Raw genomic sequence first — 26,529 nt, forward strand, 5'->3', positions numbered from 1 at the left:
CACGTTTTAGTGATGCATCCACAGGCGCCATACTGCCATCACACGTGTCAATGAGGGCCTCTAGCAGTTCGCGGAATTATTGCAGGTACTTGAGGAGACGTTTACATGCAATACATGGCGCAGAGGGTCATTAACCGATGTATCCTTGATGCTGATTGGTTCTCATCATGTCTACGTATTTGAGTCGTTGAGCCTGATTGGATAATAAGGAGAAACAATTATGACGTCTGCCTCTTTGACCAAATATGGATGGATTTCCGGACGAACGGGTCTATTTTAGGCAGTTATTTTCCCCCAGATAAGCTACTGAGTCGTAAGAACTGCCTCTACAAAGAAAAGGAGCCGATTTATGAGGCTAAGGGAGGTGAAAATGCTCGGCAACCACGTAATATTCTTACGAACAGGGGAGGGGGACAGCTTTCAGCACCAAGGACAGGGATAGCTTCAGTTTGAACCTTCATGATTACAAACTGAATATTAATACACCGACTGCAATATACGAAGGAAATCAATTTGTGAATTTTTCAGTGTCGATCTCAATACCATATGAATGGAAACTGAGCCTCTGCCAGGCGTATAACTATGGCAATCCCCAAGCTGTTACGACTTTGCCTTCCACCATGCATCTGCTTGGTTTACATTCATATGGTAATGAGCTCGACAGGGAAAATTCACTTCAAGCGATCAGCTGATCGCAAAATCACATTTTTACGTGTAAGTTGAGAATGAATGAAATTTGGGAAAGGCAATAAGTAGGAATAGAAAGGAGACCATACTCTGAAAACAAGGAGGCCGAAAAATGCCAAAAGTTTCATTTTTCTCAAATTGAAAAAGCGTAAATTCATCCCCTATCACACCCCCGTTTTGAAGCCTGGCTCATTCCCAGATTTGGCCATTTCGCGACTTGGGAAATGGGACGGGCTCTTATGGGGGTTTTACTCCAGGTCTTTCCAGCTCTTGTTCTTGACATTGAGGCCTCTCCTGACTACTAAAATATCACAGATATATCAGGGAATAATCGTTTTAGTCAGGCATATGATCATTTTCCTAGCTGCCCGTTTCTGTCACAAAAAAAACGCAGGAAGGCTACTGCAAGGACATGTAATATAGAAACTGCATGTACTAAGAAATATATCCTACTACTAGTAAAATCAACAGTAAAGAACACATCACAAGGCAATGTGGACTTAGAATTTTTTATTAATTCAGGTACAAGGTACAACACACTTGTCTCATGCAGTACTGGTGCAGAATTTCAGGGGGTGTATACATTTGTGGGAAGGGCATACTCCTTGTAACACATAGCGCTGCTCTTACATTACCTGCTGACACCCCCACTTGGCAAGTTTATACACACCTATCAACTATAAATATGAAACTTTATTCCACAAACACTATTATATTGCACTCAAGAGAGAAGCAAGGAAAGCACAAAGGGGGTGTTAACAGTAAACGTAAGAGCGCCAAGGAAATGCTTAAATGTTACTAGCCGCGTCATTCTTGACACGTAACTCTTAAAGAAACATACACATGATCGATCTTCAAGTTATTTCTTAAGATGCTTTCGAACAGAGACATTCTAAGTAAGACGTAGTGTCGCTTCATAAGCTGTAAACTGAACATCGAAGACTTTACCCTAAACGAATAGTGGAGGGTATTAAATTTAAAGCAGTGCACATTGCATGGACAAGTCGCTCAATTTTTATGTACCCCCACTGTACAAGGTCACAAGAACCAATCACAGCAGTGATATTAAAACGGAAGGTTTTTAAATGTTACATCGTCAAGAGTTCATATATGATAACACAAGTTTGGATAAGGATCATCCTCACATAAACTAGAAGGGTTATTTGTAAGGATTTTAGCACTGGCGGGTCAGTCACTTTACGCTGCATAGAATTTTCCCTAACTCCTTCCGCAGTACATCTGAGAAACTTTGCTTCTCAAGAAGTGAAAACCTATCATCGTCATTTACACACGTGTATATATTTATAGATATATTACTGTCATATGTATGTTGCGGCAAAATTTCCCCCACAAGTTTACCCTACCCCAGCTATTGACTCATATCATTAAAATCTTTTGAAAACATCGTCGGACTACAGTTACTTAGCTTAGAACGCAAGACTATAGGCTATATAGAAATCAGTTTTCCATAGTATCAGGTATACCCATGTGATGGTCACATGATGTCCATGTGATAGGTCACATGATCATTTCCATTGGCAAGGTCAACAGTTGACCTTGCATGTCCGTCTTCTATATACAGAGAAAATGAGTTTAAAAACCTTCATTGAATCCACAGAAGAATGAACCAAAATGTTGAATTATTGCTAGGGTATACAATATAGAGCAGGAGAAAAACACCCCCTTCTTGTGGAGTAGGATGATCTCAAACACACTATTCAGATACAGAGGAATCTACCATAAGCATATACAGAGAGGGGTGGAGATACTACCATGAGGTCTATAATTTCTAAGCTCTCACCCCTCTGCATCAGAATGGACTTGACCCTCACTGTCTCCCCACCATTGGAAATTTATACATTACAAATGTATATTGGAAGATTACACTGCATGCAACGGGGAGGTCAGCTTTTCGAAGGAGGGATATAACATACAATCAAAGTCTTGTTACGGCTTGTCAACAAAACAGATTTTTGCATCATTTTTTACACACTTCCCTATGTCCACCCTGCATACAAATTAGCCTGTTTGTAGCTCGATGAATACACATATATTTGATATATGAGTTGGGCCCGTGGGCATATTGGTCAATCAATAAAAAGTACTTATCATATATTCCTTACCTATCATTGCACTGCTGGATATACTGTTTAATACTACTACATTGGTGGGACAACTTTACCGCCCCTCCCATGTAAAAATTTCAAAGTTATGTACATTGTATTTAGAATGACAGGCATTGCCTTTGCACAAGGTCCCTTCAGATAAATAAATAAGGTTTACGCATTCCATGGTACATATAATATGCACTCTTGGTGTCTCAAATTAACACTGAAAACAGAGAAAATCATCATCATTTCGTACTGCACTCGATGATACTAACACTTCTGATTCCAACTGCAACTTACTGTGCTTCAGTAACACTGCCATCAACACTTTTAAAAGGCAACAAAACTTACCAAAAATACATTAACATCTATTGTCATGTCAAAGTATAAAATAGCTACAATATATGTGTAAAAGAAAGTTGAATATAAATGTATGTATATTATGTACGTAAAATATTTTCTCTCAAAGGTTCTGCATCAAGGAAAATGCATAACAAAATGTCACTCTTTGCTTCTGCCAGTGAGGCTAAAATACCTCGTATCGGCTCAAAAAATAAATGGCCATTACTTTAAAGTCTGAATAGAAAGTCTCAAACCTTACTCAACAAAACTGCACCAAAAAACATAAATGAATGTGACTTAACATGAGACACAAATCGCCCCTACAACAATGGAATACTACTTAATAATATACAATCATCAACACCATCATTAAAGACGTATTTCTTTCAACTTTTACTATTGATACATGGCAAACAATTTTGAATATAACTTTGTCATAATATGATTACATGTGTGGTGTAAAAACTTAAGGAACTTCTTTGAGGGTTAACTCAAGTGGCAGTGCAAAAAAACAACATTAGCCCCAAATTGCAACATTATGGTAGATACAAAACCTATGTAACTTTTAGATTGTGATAATTCAGATTGAAAAAAGTTTGATAATTTTGTCGTCATAAACATTTGGGGAAAACTGAAGTACAGTGTTTCTTTCTTTACCACAGTGCCAAGGCAAACTTTAATTTGCAACTGTACAAACAAAAAAGTTTGTCCATTTTACCAATTTGAAAGTAACTTGTGCATGTCTCATGTTAAGTCACACACACAGTTCTGCAGCAGATTGCTTTCTTTCTTATTTGCTCCTTACCAAACATTAATTAACAAACTTAGATTTGAGTACATCTAAAATGAACTGGCAGCATTGGTGAACTTACATCTTTCTCAAACATGGTCAGCATGTATCTACGATTGTCAGTTCAATTTTTTCTGGAATATTTTCTATATAATATTATAGTTTACACCGATCAGTTCATATTCTGAAGTTTTGGACTCAAACAAAAGTTGAAATTGTCAAGAAATCTCAAGAAGTATGAAAGCATTTATAAATAAATAAATAAATAAGCTTGCTTTCTCATTGCTTCCATTGTTTCTCTCAATATTAGATAAGTATGGGCTTTCTTGTTTTCACAGTGTCATTCTAATATTATATCTTCTTCAGCTTTTCTATGCGGAAAAAAGATGAACAAGAAAAATCAGACCTTTTGTTAATAGTTTGACAGCTGTACTGTGTTTTCTTCAATGTCTGACCATTATTTTTTTTGCTTCTCTCTTCTTCAACCTCGAATTCTATCTTCAAACGAATCAAGTATTAAAAATGACAGTGGAAGTCGACTATTTTACATGCATCCCTTTCATAAGACGATTGTAAAATGCTTTTTTGTTCCGTTCTTCTACCCATATGTATCTAGTCTATCGTCCTGTCTTCTAACACGGTGCTATGTTGAACAACTCTATGTAAGGATGCTAACACTACAGGGAAGGGGAGGGCAGGGTACCCTCAGTACGCTGTATCTAGTGATGTCATCGATGCACGTCGTAGTGGTGGCCCGAATGTCGCTGGCTGGACCAATGAGGATGTAGGAAAAAGTTTGTACCAGCCAATAACCATTGTGGAGAGATCAAGGTCGTCCAATACGATCTGAGCGACACCCATGAAGACTTTGCGCTCGTGCATACGGTTGTAGTCCCCCCAGACTGTGATCTGTAACATTTACCAAAATCAGGTCAGCTTATACTCTATTAGCAACCATGTGTGTGTGTGTGTGTGTGTGTGTGTGTGTGTGGTTGTGCCAATAAATTCTCAAAAAGTCTCAATACTTCCTATAGGTTTGAAATCTCTAATTGCTTGTTTTCTGGGTACAGTAGATACACATTGCTCAAATTGTAAAAACACTGATTGTTTATTTCTTCTGCCTTCTCTTTGTCAATATTAACTCTTGTCCTTGGAATTTTTTTACACATATTTTTTAATAAGTTGAATTTTTTTGCCCTACGGTGGGAGACTTCCGCATCTGTTGCGCTTCACTGCGCTGTGATGTGTCGCACAAGAAATACCCCCAAATCGTACTGTAATGTACTGTATGTATAACCCAACTGTTGAGCGCCGCAGGACTAAGATCTATTAAAGGACCCACCTGTAGAATTTTGCCCCTGAAAGGCTCTTGGAAGACCAGCTGTTCCTGGTAAAGCGGGTCCAGGGTGCGTCGGGCGGTCTTGGTCTTTAGTTTGGCCATGCAACGCTTCCCCTCCATCAGGTACACTTTCACATACGGAGCTGCAACAAACAAATTAAAGTACATCGTTATATTGTCATTCATTCAATTTACTTTGTCTCCTACTTTGATATATTATAGTGTTTGGGTCTGACCGTACGTATTTGACTGTACGTTTGCAAGTGTCGTTGCTTGTTTAAAGTTAAAACTTTTGATCCAACACAAAGAATTCTCTCACCTAGAGCTGGTTGAAAGCTCCAGGTGAGAGAATTCTTTGTGTTGGATCAAAAGTTTTAACTTTAAACATGTAACTACCAACTCAGATGAACTTTCATGATAGTGTTGTTGCTGTTAAAGTTTTTGTAATTCAGTCTTTTTAACTTATATTATAGGTTAAATTGATGAATTATCAATTTTAAGCCAAAATATGGTGATGGACATTTTTTTCCTTTTGGAAAAAATGTTTCATTAATAAGCTGCTGACACAGACATTTTCTCTCTGCTTTCTGAACCCTTCCGCCATTTGAGTAACCATTCCTGTGATCCTCTGGTCTTGTCTGAGACTAAATCTAATGTCAACCCCCCCCCCTCCACAAGTTTGATTCCTTTATAATAAGAGCTAGAGAGCCATTATTGTTTTGATAAAAATTACTATAACACTAACAGTGACTTCAAAAATGGCAAAGATATCAGTTATTTTTAAACGTTATGTTACTTCAATTTTGGTAAAAGAATATGATTCTTCTAACAGTTCACTTCTTTTCATCTATGTGGACCAGTGAACAAGCTAGGAAATTTTTAAAGATGCCATACAAAGTGCGAGGGTTAAGGTACTAAGTACAGGACTCTTTAGGGAGGCTAAATTATGATACTAACTTTTCAGAGATTGCTTTAAAACTATTTTATTAGTTCATGCTTAAGCTGTGAGTTTTAGTCAATCTTTGATACTAGTTGCTCATTCTTGAAAAATTTGGTTACAGAATGTAGAAATAGAGTAAAAGTGTTGGTTAACTTTGAGTGAGACTGATATTTGATGTGAAGAGGATTAATTTGAAGTATTAGTAGTTGTTGGTTGATTGGCAGGCATTCAAGGTCAACATCAGGCATGCAGGGTGCATTCTATTACCCAGGATGCACTTCACCCACCTGGTACTTCAGCGGCCGCTGAGTTGCGTTGTGATAGAAGGACGGAAGAGTCCATAAAGTTTAAATTTGGGAGGTCTAGGGGAATGGAAGCTGTGGCAACTACATGGCCTGGTTACATTCATGGAGAAACTTGTGTTAAAAACCTGAAATGTTTCTCAACTGTATTTATTTTTCTGACCTGATAATTTCTATGTTTCTATCTTCTGTAACTGTTACAAAAATTAGTAACATATCTTATATACATATACTCAATGCAGAGTGTACGGCCAACTTTTCATAGCATCAAATGACAAATCGTGTGATAGTTTTACACAAAGTGTTGCGACTAGTACTGAAAAATATACTACAAAGAAAACAACTACTAAATTTTCAAACCATAAAATATAAAATAAACTAAAAAAATGTGTATTACAGTACTAGCTTGCAAGATGAATAAAAAAATTAAGTGGATGAAACTACATGCAACTGCCCATTAATTTGCTATTTTAGTAATTGTACGACTGACTGATGTTGATATGCCTTACTGGTTTACAAAAGAAAACAAAGCATTAGAAATCAAGATTTACACATATCAGTTCAGAGCTAAAACCTTGTTTCAATAAGTTTCTTGCCACTTTTGACCAATAGCTGACATCACATGTTCATTATCTCAGGTGATTTCACTAGCTGAATCAACAGTACTATATGATCATTTAAATTTGAGGAAGACTGCATTACAACATTCAGTGTGTAAATTTTTTTTGTGTGTTGGAACAAAGTTTTAGCTCTGTACTTCATATGCTAACTACATTTGTACAAACACAGATTATTAACTTTCATGCTAACATTGCTTTCAACAATAGACCAGTTTACCTTTCAGTGATCGCATGAACTGCTTACGTCACAGGGGGTACATTTTTGATAAAACACTGTTCTAGAACCTGGAAGTTTAACGCATATTTTGCTTGTGATTTGACCCCAGCAGATCACTGTGATTGTCTGCATTCTGCCCTCAGATAACAGAATCAGCTATCTGGTGAGATTGGGTGGAAGGAAACAGGGGACAGCCATTCTTCAGTGATTGACACAAAAGTATTGATAAGTTAAAGACTCCTTGTACCAGCGCAGGTCAGGAGCTTACAGAAATTATGGTTATCTACGTCGGGAAATCTAGATCTGCCAGGGGAGACAACGCAAGCAAAAGCCAGTTCTAGAATGGTGTTCTATTCGAAATGTCCCCCCTGTGACGTATGCAGTTCATGCGATCAGTGAAAGGTAAACTGGTTTATCAATCATCAGTTAAAATGGTCCAATCCACATGTGATGCTAAGGATGTAGACGATGCGGTTCTTACCAGGCAGTACGTTGGCCTCAGGTTTGGGAATCAAACCCCGTGCCCGGATGATCTCCACCTCCAGCAGCCCACGCCGGTCCAGTAACCCCACCTGGATGTCCCCGAGACACGGGGCACCCAGCACCTGTCTCCCCACCAGCTGGGCCGGACCCAGGCCGTCCAGGAAGTCGTTGATCGGTCCGTCCAGCCTCAAGCTAGACGGGAACCACACGCTGTGAGTTTGCAGAGAGAGGAGAGACGAGGACAGGGTGGTTAGAGCAGGGCGGGAGGCAGACGGTGTTAAACACACACGGAAAACAGCACAGTTAGTACGTTAACAGGGCACGAAAACAGCACAGTTAGTACGTTAACAGGGCACAAAAACAGCACAGTTAGTACGTTAACAGGGCACGGAATGCTGCGTGCATGTGCACCTTAGTGCACCCAAATTTGGAGCTGTGCACCCAATTTTTTTCTGTGGGTGCACCAATGCACCCAAAAATTTTCGTATGTTTACTTAATATGTAAAGATGTTGAATGTATAATAGTATACAGCATATTCTTAACATCCAGGAGTGAGAAAAATAATAAAATCATTGTAGTACTTTTCTTTAAGAAATGAAGTTAGGTTTTTGCTGAATTTAGTTTTTGCTGCCATGTGGTACATGTATTTTATTTTAGATGGTACACCCGAAAAATTTCTTGTGCACCCAATTCTTTAGTTTGGATGCACCAGCGCACCTATTCCCAAAAATGAATTTCGAGCCCGGGGCATCCAGGTTATAAGATATGCCAAAAAACAGTTATTCAAGCAACTGTATATGATCTTGAGACCTCACCAGTGTCACTGACGAAAGGTAGTGGATGCTACCTGAAATGTCTGACCATTTCCAAAATCATATCCAGCTGCTTCAATAACTGTTTTTTTTAATAAGACAGTTAGTAGTAGGATAGGTTTGCAGTTTGTTTGCATGCCTCTGTAAAAAGGAAATTTCAGTGGACTAGTCCGGACTAGTCCGAGGTGGTCCCAGCAGGTCCTAGCAGGTCCCAGACGGTTGGGACTAGTCCTGTCAGACACAGATCGGTCCGAGGTGGTCCTGGGAGTCGGGGACATGACTAGTCCGGCAGGTCCACTGGTCCCGGACTAGTCCCGGACCTGACTACAACCCTTTGGACTAGTCCCGCTTAATTAAAACCTAAGGTATTCTTTTTAGTCTTGTTAGTTTGAAGTAGGAAATGGTGGGAAAAATTGATCTACAATCCAAGCCCCAAACTTAGATTTTATTGACTGTATCTGTTTCTCGATGTGAAAATGATTTGCTAAAACTTCTCCAGGCCAAGTTTTAGAACCAAATGAGTAATTATGTTTTGTATTGCCCTTAATACTTCCTTTTTTAATTCTGAAAAATATCAATATTATCACCCTCACAATGTAGGCATCGACATTTGAATCAACATCGATGTGACATGTCTTCAAGTTGTTATGGTCAGAGGAAATTAAGGTAGGCAGAAAATAATGAATACACAAAAAGCAATTATGGTGGGGAAGGGTATCATGAAACAATGGAGAATGGACTACATGTACATGTACAAGGGACAATGGACCACACATGGGAAAATACTACATAATACATGATATTACACATGGACATCATGAACTATTTAGAACAATATCAGCATGAATCAACTGTGATAAAACATCAACTATAATAAACAAACATCAACTATGATAAAAACAACCATGTGACATAATGTTTATCTCAAACAGTTAAATGCAAAATAAAAATTAAAGATGATCCACAGCATGTGTATACTTCTACATTGCAGACGACTATAGGGACATGAAATTGAAGAACCATCTGTAAAATTAGATGCTAATTCTCAGTACAAAACTAGTAGAAAAGATCTCAAGATGCTCTGAAAAGGTCTCAAGATTCTTTTAAAAGATCTCAAGATGCTTTGGAAAGATCTCAAGATGTTTTGAAAAAAATCTCAAGATGCTTTAGTAAGATCTCAAGTTCCTTTGAAAAGATCCCAAGATGCTTTGTCAAGATTTCAAAATCCTTTGATAAGATCTCTAGATGTTTTGAAAAGATCTCAAGATGCTTAAGAAAGATCTGAAGATGAAGATGCTCCCAAAACACCTCAAGATCCCTTAAAATCATCTTAAGGTCCTTGAAAAGATATCAAGATTCTCTGAAAGGATATCAAGATTCTCTGAAAAGATCTAAAAATTCTCTGAAAACATCTCCAGATTCTCTGTAAAGGTCTGTTCCAGTTACTGTGACAACTTACGTAGTGGGGTGAGTGCTTGACTCGGAACCTAGAGGTTCCAGTACTGACATGCTACTGATTTTGTGCCCTTGAGAAATGCACCTTACATGACTTTCCTCACTTAAGTGAAAATGAGTATTGTCCTGTCCTGTATTTGTCCTCTGAGTTGGTGGCGGCATATTATGTTGATATAACTTGAGTGTGCCATCAGCATGTCTAGTCATGAAATGTTGGAATTAAAAAAAAGAACTTACGCGGTCATGCTGGAGGAGTCGGAGCTGAGGCTGCCGGTAGATTCCGTGCTCGCCTGCCGGCCGATGTTCTGCATCGATGCTGGACTGAACAGACCGCTGCGCGGAGACTTCCCAGAATCTGGGAAAACAAGTGAAATAATATAGGGTTAATGCCCAACCCAGAGGTGTATATGGTGAGATAATCCCTGGTCAGGTGCAATAACCACCCAATAAACCACCAAGTGAGCGTAGCAGTTACGGCCTGATAAACAATTGGGAGATGGAGCCTTCTTATTGGTCAATGTCTTCTGGCTATATGATAATATAATTTTAGGGGTGTTGTGTACTGTTGGGTTACATCATGTTGCAATAGCAGGAGGGATATAGACTCCTGTCACCATATATATGAATGTGTTTGAGTAAGAATTAACAGAGCAGACCATATACGAAGGTAAACATTACATGTATGTATTTGCTTTGTAAATGTTACCTTTCTATAGTTGCTAGAGCATTCTGATTGATTGATTGATTGATTGATTGATTGATTGATTGAGCTGCTCACCTGTAGCAGACAGCTGAGAAGTACTGGAGCTCTTCTTTCTGGACAGCCCCATGAAGGCCATCATCTTGCTGCTGGTGGACGTCTTCCGCATGCGGCGCCGGTTGTCCATGGAGGAGACGGCGGTGTCGGACACGCTGCCGTCGTTGCGGTCATACATGTACACCTCCGCACTGCTGGAAGAGCGGGTCGGGAACCGCGAGCCGCCCGGGGGTGGGGGGTGTCGCATGCCTGGGGCCAGGTTACTACAGAAACCAAGTGACAAACTTCTAAACAAAGTGTACACTCAACAGCCTCCAGTTAAATTCTGGACTTCAAGTTTAATTCTGGACTAGTTCCCACATCTCAGCAACCTTACATCTACATGTAGATGGGATAATGTTGTGAAGTATAGGTACATGTACAAATCATGTAAGAAATACACGGCAGCCATCAAGGACCCCTTGGGGATTCTTGGAATTCTGGAACTAGAGCCAGAATTCTGGGAATTGGAGCGAGAATTCTGCAGAAATCTGGGAACTAAAGCCAGAACTATATGAAATGCAGAATTAACTTGATCCCCAAGGAGTCCTTGATGACTGCTATACCTATTACATGTACTTACATCATTTTTACCTATAGTTTACAAATATTGACTGTTGACAGAATTAAACTGAAGGCTGTTACTCATAAGGGTACTATGTTTTCTCAGTTGTTGTAGCAACTTCATAGTTGGTACCTGCCATGTTGAAAATCATGTTCTAGTCATCTGAGTGAAAAATGACATGTACTAGTATTGCAGGAAGCAATCATTGCCATTAATATCACCAACCATCTATCAGCACAAACAGGACTACCCTTTGGAGGGAAACTGGACCAGATTAATGCACAAGTGCACATGGTTACTATCCATAAAATCACGTGTGTGTGACCTGAGCTGATTACTTCTACGAACAAGACATTTTAGTGTGACAGACTCTGGTGAGCATGATATTAATGTCGGCCTGTGACATAACGGGGACTCTACTCAAGTAGATACTAGTAGGGACAGCATCATTGCAAAATTGTAAAATTATTATAAAGTGTCATTGGCAAAATGAACTAGTATTGTTCTTTTAAGTGTTGTCAAAATTGTGGGTACCTTAGTTATCATTTGCAGAAAACTGGTTTTTCCTTATTCTATTTCTAGTGGTAGCTTACAAAAGTGATGGTTCCTTTGATTTTTGTAAGGCCACACCAACTTAATTTTATGACATCCGTGCGCCTGTCCTCAAAAACAAAAAACAGTGCTAATTCATAAACTTCGCAAAAAGCCAGCATGTGCCGGCTTGTCGTATACGTCGCTATATACCAAATTGAATGCAAATTCACAATACCAGCTTTGTATTCCTGTGGTTTAGTAGCATTTTTATTTTTATTTTTTTTTTATTCGCCCGCCCGCATTAGTTTGGGGGTCTTCAGAGGATGTTATCCATAGAATTAAGTCGGTGTGGCCAAATCATATCTTTCTATCCGTATATTGTGTGTGGAAAAAAGGACCACACCATTATATACTTTGCCTCTCTATCGCTCAAATTAGTTGAATGTATACTTTCATACTCTGTTCAAGAAAAAAATAAATCATTTGTTGCCATCCATGGCCTTTATAGTTACTATTGAAGATTATAGTCAAGGACAAAATTCAGTCACAAACAAAATCCTGTACCCCCAAAATGCGAGGGAAAAGAATTGTTGTAACAACTCACAGCCACCCCAGGTTCAGCACCAAGGACAGGCCTCGTCACAATTCATTTAAATGCATTTACCATGGAATAAAATGGACAGGGGAAATGGGTGATATAAATCACAAGTTGTCTCCCCTGGCTTCTTCAGTTTAGTCCACACTTATTTGAATTGTTGGTTTCATTCGATTTGAAGAATTTGAAGCGACAGCGAAAAAAACAGGCCTAGGCATCCTATGATAGCCCCAAATGCTATGATGGGAGCCATGAAGTCAACATACCAGGCTGGTTTGTAACTCAATGAATTTCTAAATTTTAATAAAACAACTGCATTGATAGATAAAAACAACTGAAGAGAATGGACTTCGTTCAACTGTTGGGTCCAAAATATGAGCATTTTGGAGTTGATTCAGAGGCTGAATTTTTTTTTCAAATCAGAAAAAAATGAAGCAGGCAAATCCGTGAACCAACCAATTAAATTGGTGTGGTCTTACCAATATATATTGAGCTTTGTGAACAGACTTTGAGAAGGTAAAATTCAATGACGGACTTACAAATGCACACAAAGAAAGTAACAGTTCACTTGGAGGTGTGCTAGCTGGCTAAACCTCAACCCATTGTTGGCTTCAAGCCCAGGCTCCAAGAATGAAACAAAATTATCCAACGGTCTGTGATAACTCAATTTTAAATATCACTGCAGCTGCTTTGATGTCATGCGCGTATGAGTTTTTATAACATTCATGAGTAATTTCATGTGAAATTGACCCTAAAGATTTACGACAGATGACTGAGTTGATACATCATTCACTGAAAAAGGCTGTCCAAATGCATGAAGTGTGAAATAAAATTTGCAATGAAGACTGTTAGTTGTAACACTGACAGTAAATAATCTAATAAATCCAAATTAATAACAGCAAGGCTCCCACGTCTTTTAGATCGAGAATTAGTACCGTGCCATAGTAATAGAGTGATATATACTACAAGTTAGACTATTGTGTGTGCTACATACAGTTCTGTAAACTTAGTGTACACAACACAAAGAAAGACAGCAACAAAAAAATCACAAAGGAAACACAAAAGACATGCAGATACTTTATTTTTTGTTACAACACAAAAAATAATTTTCAACGTGCAAGACATCATCATACGTAAGACACAACACAGAATATGCATGCAAATATATTAAATGTAATATTTCTCTGTCCTTCATATACATATATAAGATATCAAATATGTACACAACTGATTGTCCTATCTACAAATAAAAACAATCTTCAACCTAAATACAAAAAGAAAATACTATGATTGTGCTTTTAAAATGTTAGTCTTACAGCTCTTGTCATTGGCCTGTTTATGAAATTATGAAATTTTGGTGATATACAATGAGTTCCCCTGATACTGTAGCTATGACTTAATTTTCAATAGCTGTAATTGTGATTGATGTTTTCAGTAATATAATATCATTGGGAGGCGTAATGTCGTTTTAATGATCTAAAATATTGCTTCCGCTACCATTAAGGTGCTTACACCTGTCAAGTTGGGAATGTTTTTCAGTCATATTTCCTGCACAAAATGAAGATATAAAACTTGTTTTGATATATCAATCAGTAGACTCTGACTGATAATCAAGCATGTTTATCTAGATGTAAGCCCTACATGTATGTACAATACATTTTGTCAGAAGCTTTCCTGAGCCAAAAGCAACTAGACATAGTAGCTACATTTAAATTTTTTTCTACAAAAATTCTTGCAATTTCCACATTCTACAGTTGTTTTATACTTAGATTTTATTCAAGTCATATGAATGTCTAAATCTGACTAACATTTACATAAGCTACTAGTGATGTATTGAACCATTTTAAATGTGAAAGGATACCGTTGATTTTGTTATGATTTTGTTCTACCCAAGAAAGATAAACTTTGATTGCACAGACCCAACTGCCAGAGTATTTGACAGATATACATATATTATTGAAAAACATACTCCTTTTCAAATTGCATAATTTTCCCTTTAAAATTTTCCCTTTTATGTCATGGTTTTGGGCAGTAAAATGTAGCATGATGCAAAAACTCAGTCAGATGTAAAATTGCACAATCATAAAAAACACAAAATACAACACAAAAGTTATTTCCTTTAAGATCTTATCAAATCTATTAACCAAATTAAATATACTAACAAAAGAAGCTGGCAAGAAGATATTTTCTATCTATATTTCTTTACCTATACTGGCTATATTATCAACCTATCAATCATAATATATACAATTATAGATGTGGCTTATTTGTTGCATCAATATCTTTGATAAACTTTATATGTGTTGTGATATGTAAAACAAATTTGCAACACTACAACTGCAACAAAATACAACTCAGAAAGAGAACAGCAAATTTAAAAAGCTACATGTAGCTAAAGTAGCAGTTTACATGTACATGTATGTCATACCTTTGTTCAGAAGCTATATACAATGTACACACTCACCAACAACTCTAAATGTTTATAATATACCCAGCTGCCCCAAAAAATTCCTTAATTCCTCTTTCTATATGTATTTCTACAGTAATTCAAGATCCTGAGAGTTGGTTGAATGTCCTTAAGTTTCCAATGTCTTTCTTTCTTGTGACATTGATGCCTACAATTCAGTGGTAAATTTGCAAATACTTGCTATCATCATCCTAATGAGGTACTACATTTCTTGTCCTCATAATCACTGAAGCAGCTTCTTTATCAGAAAAAGTTTGTGATATTAGCGTGAAATTGTATATTGTCAGCCTCATCTTTTGTCTTAAAAAAGATGATATATTGTTCAGTCGGCTCTATGGATGATGCCAGTGCAAAGTCCTTTGCAACTAAAAAAAATCCTTTAAGATTAACTTTTGGAAAAAATACACAAATACGTCAAGATTCAATCTTTAAAAAGTAGAGGCCATGAGCAATTATTGACTTTTTAAAAAAAATTCACAACATATTAGTCATCAACTTATCAACACATTACACTGCATAGAAGATCATCACTATGGTAACCATAATTCATATAATGATCATGAATACAGACGAGGTTTCCTAATTAACACCTGTTGCTAATCAGCTTCATTTGGCTTAAAACAAGCATATAACGAGGACCTCTTCCGATTTTTCTTTTCTTTTGAGGACGGGATTAATTCGGTTTCTTCTGCCTCAAATTCTTCGAGAATTGCATCCGCTCTCCTTCCCGTTTTGTCTGGGTTTGAGACCGAGTTCTGAGGCGCGAGGCCGCGGATTTTGTGCTTTATCTCATGATCAGTGGGGGTATGGGTCAGGGCGTCTTTTCTACGGACAGTACTACCACCGGTACTGCAACAAAACATAAAAAGACAACACAAAATTAAGGGTGTGCTTGGTCGAGATGTAGCCTGGTATTCATCCTATTCTAGCAAAAGTCTGCTCCTCTCATCACTTTCCTTACAAGTAGTCTGGCACTCGTTGATGAAGAATCAGTTGGCATTCAAATATTCAAATAAAACCTAAGTCTGACTTCTGATTGGCTGCAAGTAGCATGGACCAGAATGCATCTCTGCACCAGAATGGTAACAGGGATCAACCAGGAATTTGAAAATTCAGTTATAATGCTGCTCTTGAAAAAAAAATACAGAACCCAAAATAATAGATAACAGTAAAGGGCAAACATTTAAATGGGGACAAGTGCCAGACTATTTGTCATGGAAGCTGTGGAAAGAGCAAAACGAAGCTAGATCAGGATGGATACAAGGCTAGCCTAGATGACCCTTGGCTATCTATTTTACCAGCTTAGGCCACACCAATTTAATTTGTTGGTTCTCGGATTTTTTCAGAAAAAAGATGAAGCGACAGGGCGAAAAAAATAGAAATAAAAACCAGTCCGGGCATCCTATTACAACCCCAAATGCTACGATAGGAACCATGACGTCAACACAAAAGGCCGGGTTAATATTTATACAATGAACATTTAATCAAACCACTGCATTGATAGATTGAAAAAAACTGTAACAAGTAGGAAGAAAAAGACAAAGACAACTGTTGGGGGCAAAATATGAGCATTTTTTAGTTGATTCAGAACCAGAATCTTTTTTTTTTTGCAAATCAGAAAAAAATGAAGAGGCGAATCCGAGAACCAACATATTAAATTAGTGTGACCATATCATGCAGAAACCATACATGAAAAAGATACTTAAAGGTGCAGTGCAGTAAAATTTTATCTGTGCAACAGTTTTACAAGCTGACCATCCTCGAGTTCAAAGGAAGCGACTTTATAGTTTTCTTCAGAGCTTTTAGATTACAAGTGGGACAGGATTTTGTAACGTGTTACTGTGTAACAACATTCTTCGCAAGCTAAGGTCGTGAAAAATAGAGTGCAAAAAGAAAGTTGATTTTAAAACTACAAAAAGTGATAGTAATTTTCCGAACTGAACTTTTGGATTTTGACTGTCCTCTAAAGGATACAATTGATTTTTAGTCGAATCTTTTAAGAATCAAAGATGACAATATGAGACAGGAGGGTGGTCAGGTTGCAAAAACAAGCAAAAGTGGGGAAATGACAAAAATAAAATATTATCCAATTCAAAAAGTGAAACCAACACAATAATTATAAGCAAAGTATCACACTCCAAAACAGAAAAAAGGAGAAGTACGTATTTGATAAAATACACCATACTCTAAAATATTTTCATACATTTAAAAGCAGTATACAGCCAAATGAGGGATAAGTAGAATGGTGCAAGAATGTTTGCAAACACTTTTGCTTTCACATGCTAACATGCAGCAGGTAATGGTGACATGAGAAAAGAAGAATAAAAATTGTGGGCCATTCATAATCTACTGACTGTAATCATTTGTTTTGAATGTTAGAAGCTTTCTAACAGAATTGAAGAAACGGATTCATTACAACAGCCAAACCAAGAATTTTTCAACCTCCTTAATAAAAAATTGTGAAAAGAAACTTCAGTTTCAATGGTCATTTAATTTTGTGGGGAATTTTTTGTGACTTTTTTTATCCAAAAATGTGCTAAAAATGAATTCTGGTAGTCAATGAAGCATACATGCACATCTTGGCTCAAGCACTTCAAAATCCCCATAGGCCTAATACAAACAAATTTTCTCTCTCAACAAAGTCATATGGAGGTAATGAAATTGGGAGAAGCTGGAGCATGTATTGCTTTCTGAAGGTTCAACCTTTCCATGTGAAACAAATGGCTCAGAAATAATTGCAGTAATGCAAGTAGCTGGTGCAGATTGTGTTAACATGCAGCATTAAAAGCATTATTTTTCACTCAGAAGGTATGAACTTCAAGGTGAAATAATGTTCTTGTCCTGGACTCAAGGTCGGGGGAGGTTAGAGGTTAAAGGTCAGAGTAGCCACCCTAAAAACGGAGACATCAAACCTGCACATAATCCAGAAATCGAATGCTGAAATTTCAAGAACATGAAAATGGCTATAATCATTTTGTTTATTAAATGTTCAAATTAAAACTTATTTACCTAAGTATTAACTATTTACCAAGTGTAAGACAGAGACAGATTTAGTATTTTTTTTAATCCATGGATGGATGGACAGCAATGATGATGCATTTTGAAGGTTTTAAAGAGCAGATCTGTGTAAGATAAGAAATATGGCATGACTATCAAAGGTATATCTGTAGTGAATATAATTTAACTATGACATTTTATCACTTGATTGACCCTCTATCTAGTCCTTGCAACAGCATCCCTACCTTAGTCCAACCATGGCAAGAAGAAAGAGTGAAAGACTTCTTCCCATTCTCAGATTCATGCAAAAAGCTTACTAAAAATCTTACTTACATATAACATACATGACGCTAACCACAGAAGTCTGTCAGCTTGGCCATGACCATCCCCTAAAGATGGCTACAGGCATTATCCATGCATTTTCTGCACCAAACCATCCATCTGTGCCATGCACAGTCCTTTAATGTACCCTAGATGGGAAATCCTGCCGGCGCTTTGTGCTTAAATGGACTCCCCTGGGATTCTGTGTTCCTCCCGTTTTACCTGGTGTTACGCACGTAATGTGCACATCAACCTGGAGACGGGGAAATCTGCATTTATAAGTCAGAAAGGCTGGCACCAACATAGCACAAACAAGACATCTGCCGGTGGAGTAAACAAGATGTCACCTTGTCGAGATTCATGTAAAGACAACACGGCAATCCATCATAGTTCTCCCTCTGGATTCAGTTCTTCAGAAATTAACAAGACGTCTTTACTCTGTTTCTTGTTCTTTTCTGAGCTGGGGTTACATTTTTCCAAACCTCTGCATACATTGCTGCCTAACCTTAGAAATATACCCTCAAAGCTAAAAGCATACCTCAGACTTGAAAGGTCCTAACAATTACAAATAATTACCAAAAAATACACAATCAGGTAAATGATGAGCAGTTTGATTTTCTGAATAGTTTATGAAATATAATACCTATTGAATCCTCGGCTCATAAAATGTGCTGCTCAGAAATTATTGGGACATCATACAGTAAAATAAAAATCGACATTTGACTGCTGACAGTGCTAACTTGAACTTGAACATGAATATTCCATAAATGCTTATAGATCAATGACCTTCTGCTTACACCTGCAATAAAAGAATTCATACGTTCACATCCATGAAGCTTATGACAGTTTTGCAGAAAATAATATTCTTGAAGAAACCAGAGAATGCTACCTCTGTAGGTATGCCACAGACTGCAACAAGGATTCTCAAATATCACATCTTACTGTAACACGTAATATGTGCAAATATTCGATATCAATAGCATGACTACATTCTTTGTAAATTTTATCCTACAATTCTATTCCGAACCTGTAGATACATGTACCTAGTGCAAGGATAAAAAGCTATGTTTAAAACGGGTACAATCATTGTTCTAAACGTACCCGCCATCAAATATCACCCTGTTGCATGCACACCTTTGGTAAGCACAGGAATGGCAAAATCACAGAATACTGACTCAAAACCAGGGGCTACGGTTAACACTCTACCTTTCTTTCCTCCTTAAGAACCTTAAGGAAAGGCTGCGGGAGACGCGTAACCGGGCGTGGAGGTTGGTTACCGTGTCTTCCTCCTCATCTTTGTCTTCTGTATTTACCTCCGCCTCCATCTTGGATTCCTTCCGACTCATGAAATATGCAATTTTTACCCTGAAATGCTATTATCTCCCTGGAATACCAAAATCTTCCCTCTCATATTCAAACTTCTAGTCTTCGTCCAAATTTTACAAAAATCGTCGGATCGTAGACAAAAAAATACCTTGATGTCTGTCAATATCAGTTTTGATGGCTGATATTTAAAATAAATTTCAGAATACGGAAATGCTAAATGAGGAGAGGTTATATTATAGTGCACCAATGGATGTGTTTTCAAATCCAGTTTGACACTGTCTTATATTTCTGCTTCTCTGGGAAAATCCTATTTTCGTTACTTAGAGCACTGGTCGTTTATCACGATCGCTTATACACGAATTATACCACGGACTCATAATAATTCAGCAACTAGAAAATATTCCCCAAACCGATTAGAAAATGAATCTAAAAAAAATCACATTCCATGTACTTTCTCTCTTTTCTAACCCTGCACTTATGCTAATTTATTCTAATGATCATCCCTCCCTGCATCATATTATATAACAAATAATCAACAACAGCTTTAATTGGTCGGTATTAGCTCACATTATGCACAACCTAACCTCATCTAAAGGGTACTATTCTGAGTCATTACTTCCTTCTTGCTTTCTTAAGAGGAGGATTTTGCAAGGTGGACACCTTACGGTGACCCAGGGGCCTTGACTTGTGGAATTTTCTTGAATTATGCATGATCTGAGCACATTGGGAGGAAGGCACATGTCAGCATTAACCTGGTAATGCCACAGAGCTGCAATGGCAAGGGGCAATTAATATGAGATGCTGATGGTTTGAGAGATTTGGTGGGGCTATGAATGAAGTGGTGAAGATGCATATTTTTGTTCATTTTTCATACCCTCGTCAATATTCAGTGTTTTTCTTGTAAATTGCGCCCACTTTAATCAATGAATATTGTCATGGCATAAACTCACTCTAAGGAATATTTTTTTGTTATTTTTCCACACTTTTGTCAATAATCCATGTTTTGTTTAATTTTTCACGCATTTTGTCAATTCATTCACTTTTTGGGAAATAATGCACTGAGTTGAATGGTTAATAATATTTCTAACACTGTACATAAGTCAGTTTTTTTTTTCAAATTCAGCTACAATAATGCATTTATTTTTTATTAGAGCAGTTACTGTACTGTACCAGTCCTGTGCTACTTGGATAAGATAGTTAAGCAGAATTCTTCATCACAAAAATTCCACAGCATATTGTACAAGCCTTGCATGTCAACCCTTTCCATCCATACACAGCCTAGAATACAAGATGTCCCAGGGTATGCTTTCAACAGTTTTATGACAGGCAACCAGGCCTTACATCAGATTACCATGCACTGCCTCGGGCTGGAGTAGCATACTGCATTGTTTATCTTTTATTGAAAAGATCACTAACACATTTTAATGGCTATTTCTATATCAAAACATACATGAATTTGTGGACAGTACTTTATCTCATCATTATCAAAGATAAGGACGATAATGGTTTTAGATTTATGAACAATGTACCAAATGTTGTTAACAGTTACAAGTTGCTATTCACTTTGTATTGCTGAATTTGTCAGTTATGTTCATGCAAACGCAGTTCTAGAAAGAAATGCTGAAGGAAGTTTTGAAATGTGCAATTTGTTACTGGTTGAAAATGACATTGTGAATACAAATCAAGTGTATTTTAGCCAATATATAAACTCTTCAACTCCAAACAAGGGTAGTCCTGCAATTTAATTTCTACAATACATTTCATAGCAATTTGATTCATGCATGTGAGTGAATTTATTTTCCTCATTGTGATATAATATTAGCACATCTCATTGTATGATTGTAGATTCACTTGATTTTTTTTCTAGGTGACTGCCTCTGGCATATAGCTCTCCTTGAAGATTAGATCAACCCTTTAGTTCCTTTGCAATTCTTATGAGATAATATGACATGCATCCCCAGAAGCAATGTTCATAATGTATTCTCAATATAGATTTCCATCAACACTCTACACGGGATATTAAGCAAAAGATGAATTCTGATATTTAAAAAAATGCTATGTATGAATTTTGTGTAAATTTTATAACACATAAACTTGGTTAAATTTTCTGGGTGCAAGTTTTCATGTATATTGTATGCATCTATTTCCTCTATTTCTTTCCTGCAAAAATTTGTGAACAGATGAAACTGACTACTGTGATCAAAACATCACTTTTAAAAAGCCAGAATATCATTGATATTCTGGGAGAATATCCCTCTGTGCAGAATAGCTTTTAAAAGATGAATGTTTCCTCACATCCCTCTGTTTTCATCTCTATAAACCTGCTAGTAGATAAAATCAAGAATCAAGAAAATAAAGTAGTGCGGCCAAAACATCACTAACTGAAAACCAGAACATCACTGATCTTCAATCTGGAAGAATTTCCCTCTCTATTTCAAATCAGCTTGAAAAAAGGATGCCAAGTTTCCTCCAATCCTTCTTTTGAAAGCTGGTACATTCATTGATATACATACATGTAATTGACATTCTGTGACAATTCCCTCTTTCTCTATTGGTGCAGAAAAAGATGCAATTTTCCTCCCATCCCTAAATTGTCTGAGAAACAAGGAAATAAACTAGTGTGGCCAAAACATCACTTCTGAAAGATGGGTACATCATTGATATTCTGTGAGCATTTCCTTCTCTATCATATCAGTATAACGTACTTGTAAAAAGATGCAAATTTCCTCAAATCCCTTTAAAATGTCGGAGAAACAAGAAAATAAACTAGTGAGGCCAAAATATCTTCTGAAAGCTGATACAATATTCTAGAAGAATTTCCCCTCAAGTGTAGCCTAGCTGGAAAAGATACAAGTTTCCTCCCCTCCCTCTGTTTTCATCTCTACATGTATCTTAGCTATCCCTGACATGTCCGTGAACCTAGAAAATAAACTGGTGTGGACAAAACATCAGTTCTGAAAGCTGGTACATCATTGATATTCTGGGAAGATTTCCTTCTCTATCAGTACAAAATAGCTATAAAAAGATGCAAGTTTTCTCGGATCAATCTGAAATGTCTGAGAAACAAGAAAATAAACTAGTGTGGCCGAAACATCAGTTCTGAAAGCTGATACAATATTCTGGAAGATTTTCCCCTCAAGTGTAGCTGAAAAAGACACAAGTTTCTTCCCCTCCCTCTGTTTTCATCTCTACATGTATCTCAGCTATCCCTGACTTGTCTGTGAACCTAGAAAATAAACTGGTGTGGCCGAAACATCAGTTCTGAAAGCTGGTACATCATTGATATTCTGGGAGAATTTCCCCTCCATTAGTGCAGCCTAGCTAGAAAAGATGCAAGTTTTCACCTCTACATGTATCTCAGCTATCCCTGACATGTCTGTGAACCTAGAAAATAAACTAGTGTGGCCGAAACATCAGTTCTGAAAGCTGGGTACATCATTGATATTCTGGGAGAATTTCCCCTCCATTAGTGCAGCCTAGCTGCAGGGTCGGTGTCTCTGAACATCCACAGCTAATGCTGATAAAGGGCAACTCCAGCACAGTACAATCACTACAGGCAGCTGGAAGGGCCCATCGCAGGCAAGACAGATGGGAACATTATGTAATACTGTAAGCTAACTAATACTAGCTACAGGTTTAACCAGGGAAATATTCACAAGAAGGTTCATTTTAGGGTTGATGAATAGTACTTCTGACAACCAAAAGAAAATATGCTGTTTGTAATTTTTCTTTATTCATAATATGTAATACTGTAAGCCAACTAATACTAGCTACAGGTTTAACCAGGGAAATATTCACAACAAGGTTCATTATGGGGTTGATGAATAGTACTTCTGACAACCAAAAGAAAATATGCTGTTTGTAATTTTTCTTTATTCATATGATATCAATTTTACGTGATCAATCTGTTCATTAATTTTTCAGTCTGGTGAATCTGTTAAGATACCTGTAGGCTTGGTTTTCCGTCATAAATATTTTGATTCTTTCTGTTCTAACTTTGCTTGTCATCAATTCTACTAGTATTTGTTCTATAAAAATTATTTCCTGTACATCTGCACTATATACATGCAATGTCATAAAGGTTTGTGCTAAAATTGAGAGCTTTTAAACAAAATCAACCAAACGTAAGGTACATTAATTGCTAACCCATAGATTGTACAAAAGACTGTAACCACCAAAATATGATGCATTATTCTGCCCATACTAATTTCTAAAAGAATTTGTTATGTTTCCCATTTCTATACCTACAACCTCATACTTATTCATGCCTTTTACTTCATTTTTCAATAAATCAAAGTGTACATTTATAGGTGCATTGCCACTGTCTTTGCACCAAAGCAAGATGCAAGTTGATGACTGTTTATTTCAAATATAGGGAATGTCCTTGGTGCTGACAACAAGATTGTTGGGCACAGTAAGACCCTCTTATACAGTCTCTTGCTAACCTGATGAAATTGGTGCATTGCCACTGTCTTTCTGCACCAAAGCATGAAGCATGATTCTGCCTGTACGAATTTCTAAAACATGGTAAAAGAGATACATGGTCCATGACCTGTTGCAGTCAAGAACACAAATCCCTTCCCAAAAGCAACAGGAGTTATCTTCCCAGGAAATCTTCCCCATCCATCAATATGTCATCCATACATTATCCTAACACCTCCGCACGTAGACACCAGGCTCAGGGTATAGTAACACCCAGCTATTAAAGAAAGGTTACAGGGCTTGAAATACTGGGTGCATGTGCGCCTTCGTGCACCCAAATTTGGAGCTGTGTATTTGACTTTTCTCTGTGGGTGCACCCAAATATTTTCATAGGTTTACATAACATGTAATGATGTCAAATTTATAAATGTAGTAGTATGCAGCATATTCTTAACATCTCCATTGTAAGTGTCAGAAAAATAAAAACATTGTTGTAGTACTTTTCTCTAGAAATTAAACCTACTTTGTTATTGCTGACACTCTAGTTTTTCTATTTTATATGGTACACCCAAAAAAAATTTTTGGCATCCAATTTTTTGAAGGTAGGGTGCACCAGTGCACCTAGTCCCAAAAATGAATTTTGAGCCCTGGGTTGGGTCTAAATGTTCCATCTTCATGGACTATACGAGGAAAGCAAGTGGTATGGTTTAAATCACGATACTATGCTAAACAGAGTCCTGAAAGTCTAGGACTCACCTGAATCAGTCTGTCATAATTTGTGACCCGTAACCAATGGAATTGCAACAGAACTACATGGCACTAAACTAGGACACTCTAGTCTGACTGTGTCAGAGAAATCCACATTGCGGTACGTGCAGTTTAAGAACAAATCAGCAGGGGGCAGCGGATGCATGACACGCACACGCACTCCTTCTATGCTATGGAACTGGAGCAGACTACATGGAACTAAACTAGGACACTCTAGTCTGACTGTGTCGGATAAATCCACATTGCGGTACGTGCAGTTTAAGAACAAACCAACAGGGGGCAGTGGATGCATGACACGCACACGCACTCCTTCTATGCTATGGAACTGGAGCAGACTACATGGAACTAAACTAGGACACTCTAGTCTGACTGTGTCGGATAAATCCACATTGCGGAACGTGCAGTTTAAGATCAAACCAACAGAGGGCAGCGGTGCATGACACGCACTCATTCTATGCTATGGAACTGGAGCAGACTACATGGAACTAAACTAGGACACTCTAGTCTCTACTGAGTAACTCTGTAGATCTACCTGACTGTGTCGGAGAAATCCACACTGTTGGAGGGAGGGATGGATGAAGATGTGGACAGGATGATAGAGAGAGAGAGGGAGAGAGAGAGAGAAGAGAGGAATAAGATGTAGCAAGAGTTGTAGAAGAAAACGAGCAATGTGAGGAAAAACCTGGGCCATCTCCTCACACGGTGGATTGCAATGCATGTTCCATTATGATCCTAAGAATGAAAATGTTACAAATATAGACAGAAAACTTTAAGGTTAAAATCACTTCAAAAATTCTTAAGGATCAAGCATTATAATCCACTTTGTGTTAAGACATAAGGCCACACCAATCTAATTTCTTGGTTAACGGATTTGCCCGCTTCGTTTTTTTTTCTGATTTGCTAAAAAAAAATTCAGAATCAACTGCAAAATGCTCATATTTTGCCATAAAAAGGTGCAAACTTTTCTTCCTAGTTGTTACAGTTATTCCATCTTTCAATGCATTGGTATCATTAAAAGTTCAAAATCCATTGTTTAAATTTTGAACCAGCCTGGTGTGTTGACTTCATGGCTCCTATCGTACCATTTTGGGCCATAATAGGATGCCTAGGCCTGTTTTTATTTTTTATTTTTTTCGCCCGCCCACTCCATTATTTTTCTAGAAAAATCCGTTAACCAAGAAATTGGTATGGCCTAAGAGCCCAAGGCAGAAATGACTCAAAGAGAAGTGTGAGAGAAAGAGGGCTATCAAAGAACTGTCCTACAAGAAAGAATGTTAATTAAAAGTAATAAGTTCAAGCACCTGTGTTGCCCTTCAATGTCTTTCAACCTGTAAGGTCACAAAGAGTAGGAATAATTGAAGAAACCCTGAATATCTATATCTATTTTTTTAATAGTACGAGAAATGGATGAAAAATAACAATCATAGAAATAGACATGTACAAAGAGTTTGTTGTGAAATTGTGTGAATATAAATGTACCTAGGGGGATGTGATCTTTCTGACCTGTAGAATAAAAGGTGACAGGTTTATTAACTTGGAATACAGTATATTCAAGTTAAGAGTTACAACTTAAGGCCACACCAATTTAATTTGTTGGTTCTCGGATTCGCCTCTTCATTTTTTTCTGATTTGCAAAAAAAAA

General features: G+C 37.4%; 1 protein-coding gene across 13 annotated transcripts in view; it reads right to left on the minus strand.

Moving 5' to 3' along the window:
- Positions 1 to 1,182: 1,182 nt before the first annotated feature.
- The window catches only part of LOC109476288 (regulating synaptic membrane exocytosis protein 1-like), a 169,326-nt gene continuing 143,979 nt past the window's right edge, over positions 1,183 to 26,529 (minus strand). For 8 of the 13 annotated variants that reach the window (XM_019777187.1, XM_019777192.1, XM_019777188.1 and 5 more), the window contains 6 exons: positions 10,875 to 11,116; positions 10,334 to 10,451; positions 7,827 to 8,038; positions 6,494 to 6,511; positions 5,270 to 5,409; positions 1,183 to 4,836 (listed from right to left, as the gene is read on the minus strand). In XM_019777187.1, coding sequence (XP_019632746.1) covers positions 4,633 to 4,836; positions 5,270 to 5,409; positions 6,494 to 6,511; positions 7,827 to 8,038; positions 10,334 to 10,451; positions 10,875 to 11,116 — 934 coding nt within the window. In that variant the 3' untranslated portion in view covers positions 1,183 to 4,632. Of the gene's footprint in view, positions 4,837 to 5,269; positions 5,410 to 6,493; positions 6,512 to 7,826; positions 8,039 to 10,333; positions 10,452 to 10,874; positions 11,117 to 15,524; positions 15,903 to 17,965; positions 17,991 to 26,529 lie in introns of those variants that run through there. The other 5 variants (XM_019777194.1, XM_019777193.1, XM_019777185.1 and 2 more) reach the window with 4 other exon arrangements.

Source organism: Branchiostoma belcheri, unplaced genomic scaffold (assembly GCF_001625305.1).
Source record: "Branchiostoma belcheri isolate BF01 breed outbred unplaced genomic scaffold, Haploidv18h27 scaffold37, whole genome shotgun sequence".
Classification (NCBI taxonomy): domain Eukaryota; kingdom Metazoa; phylum Chordata; class Leptocardii; order Amphioxiformes; family Branchiostomatidae; genus Branchiostoma; species Branchiostoma belcheri.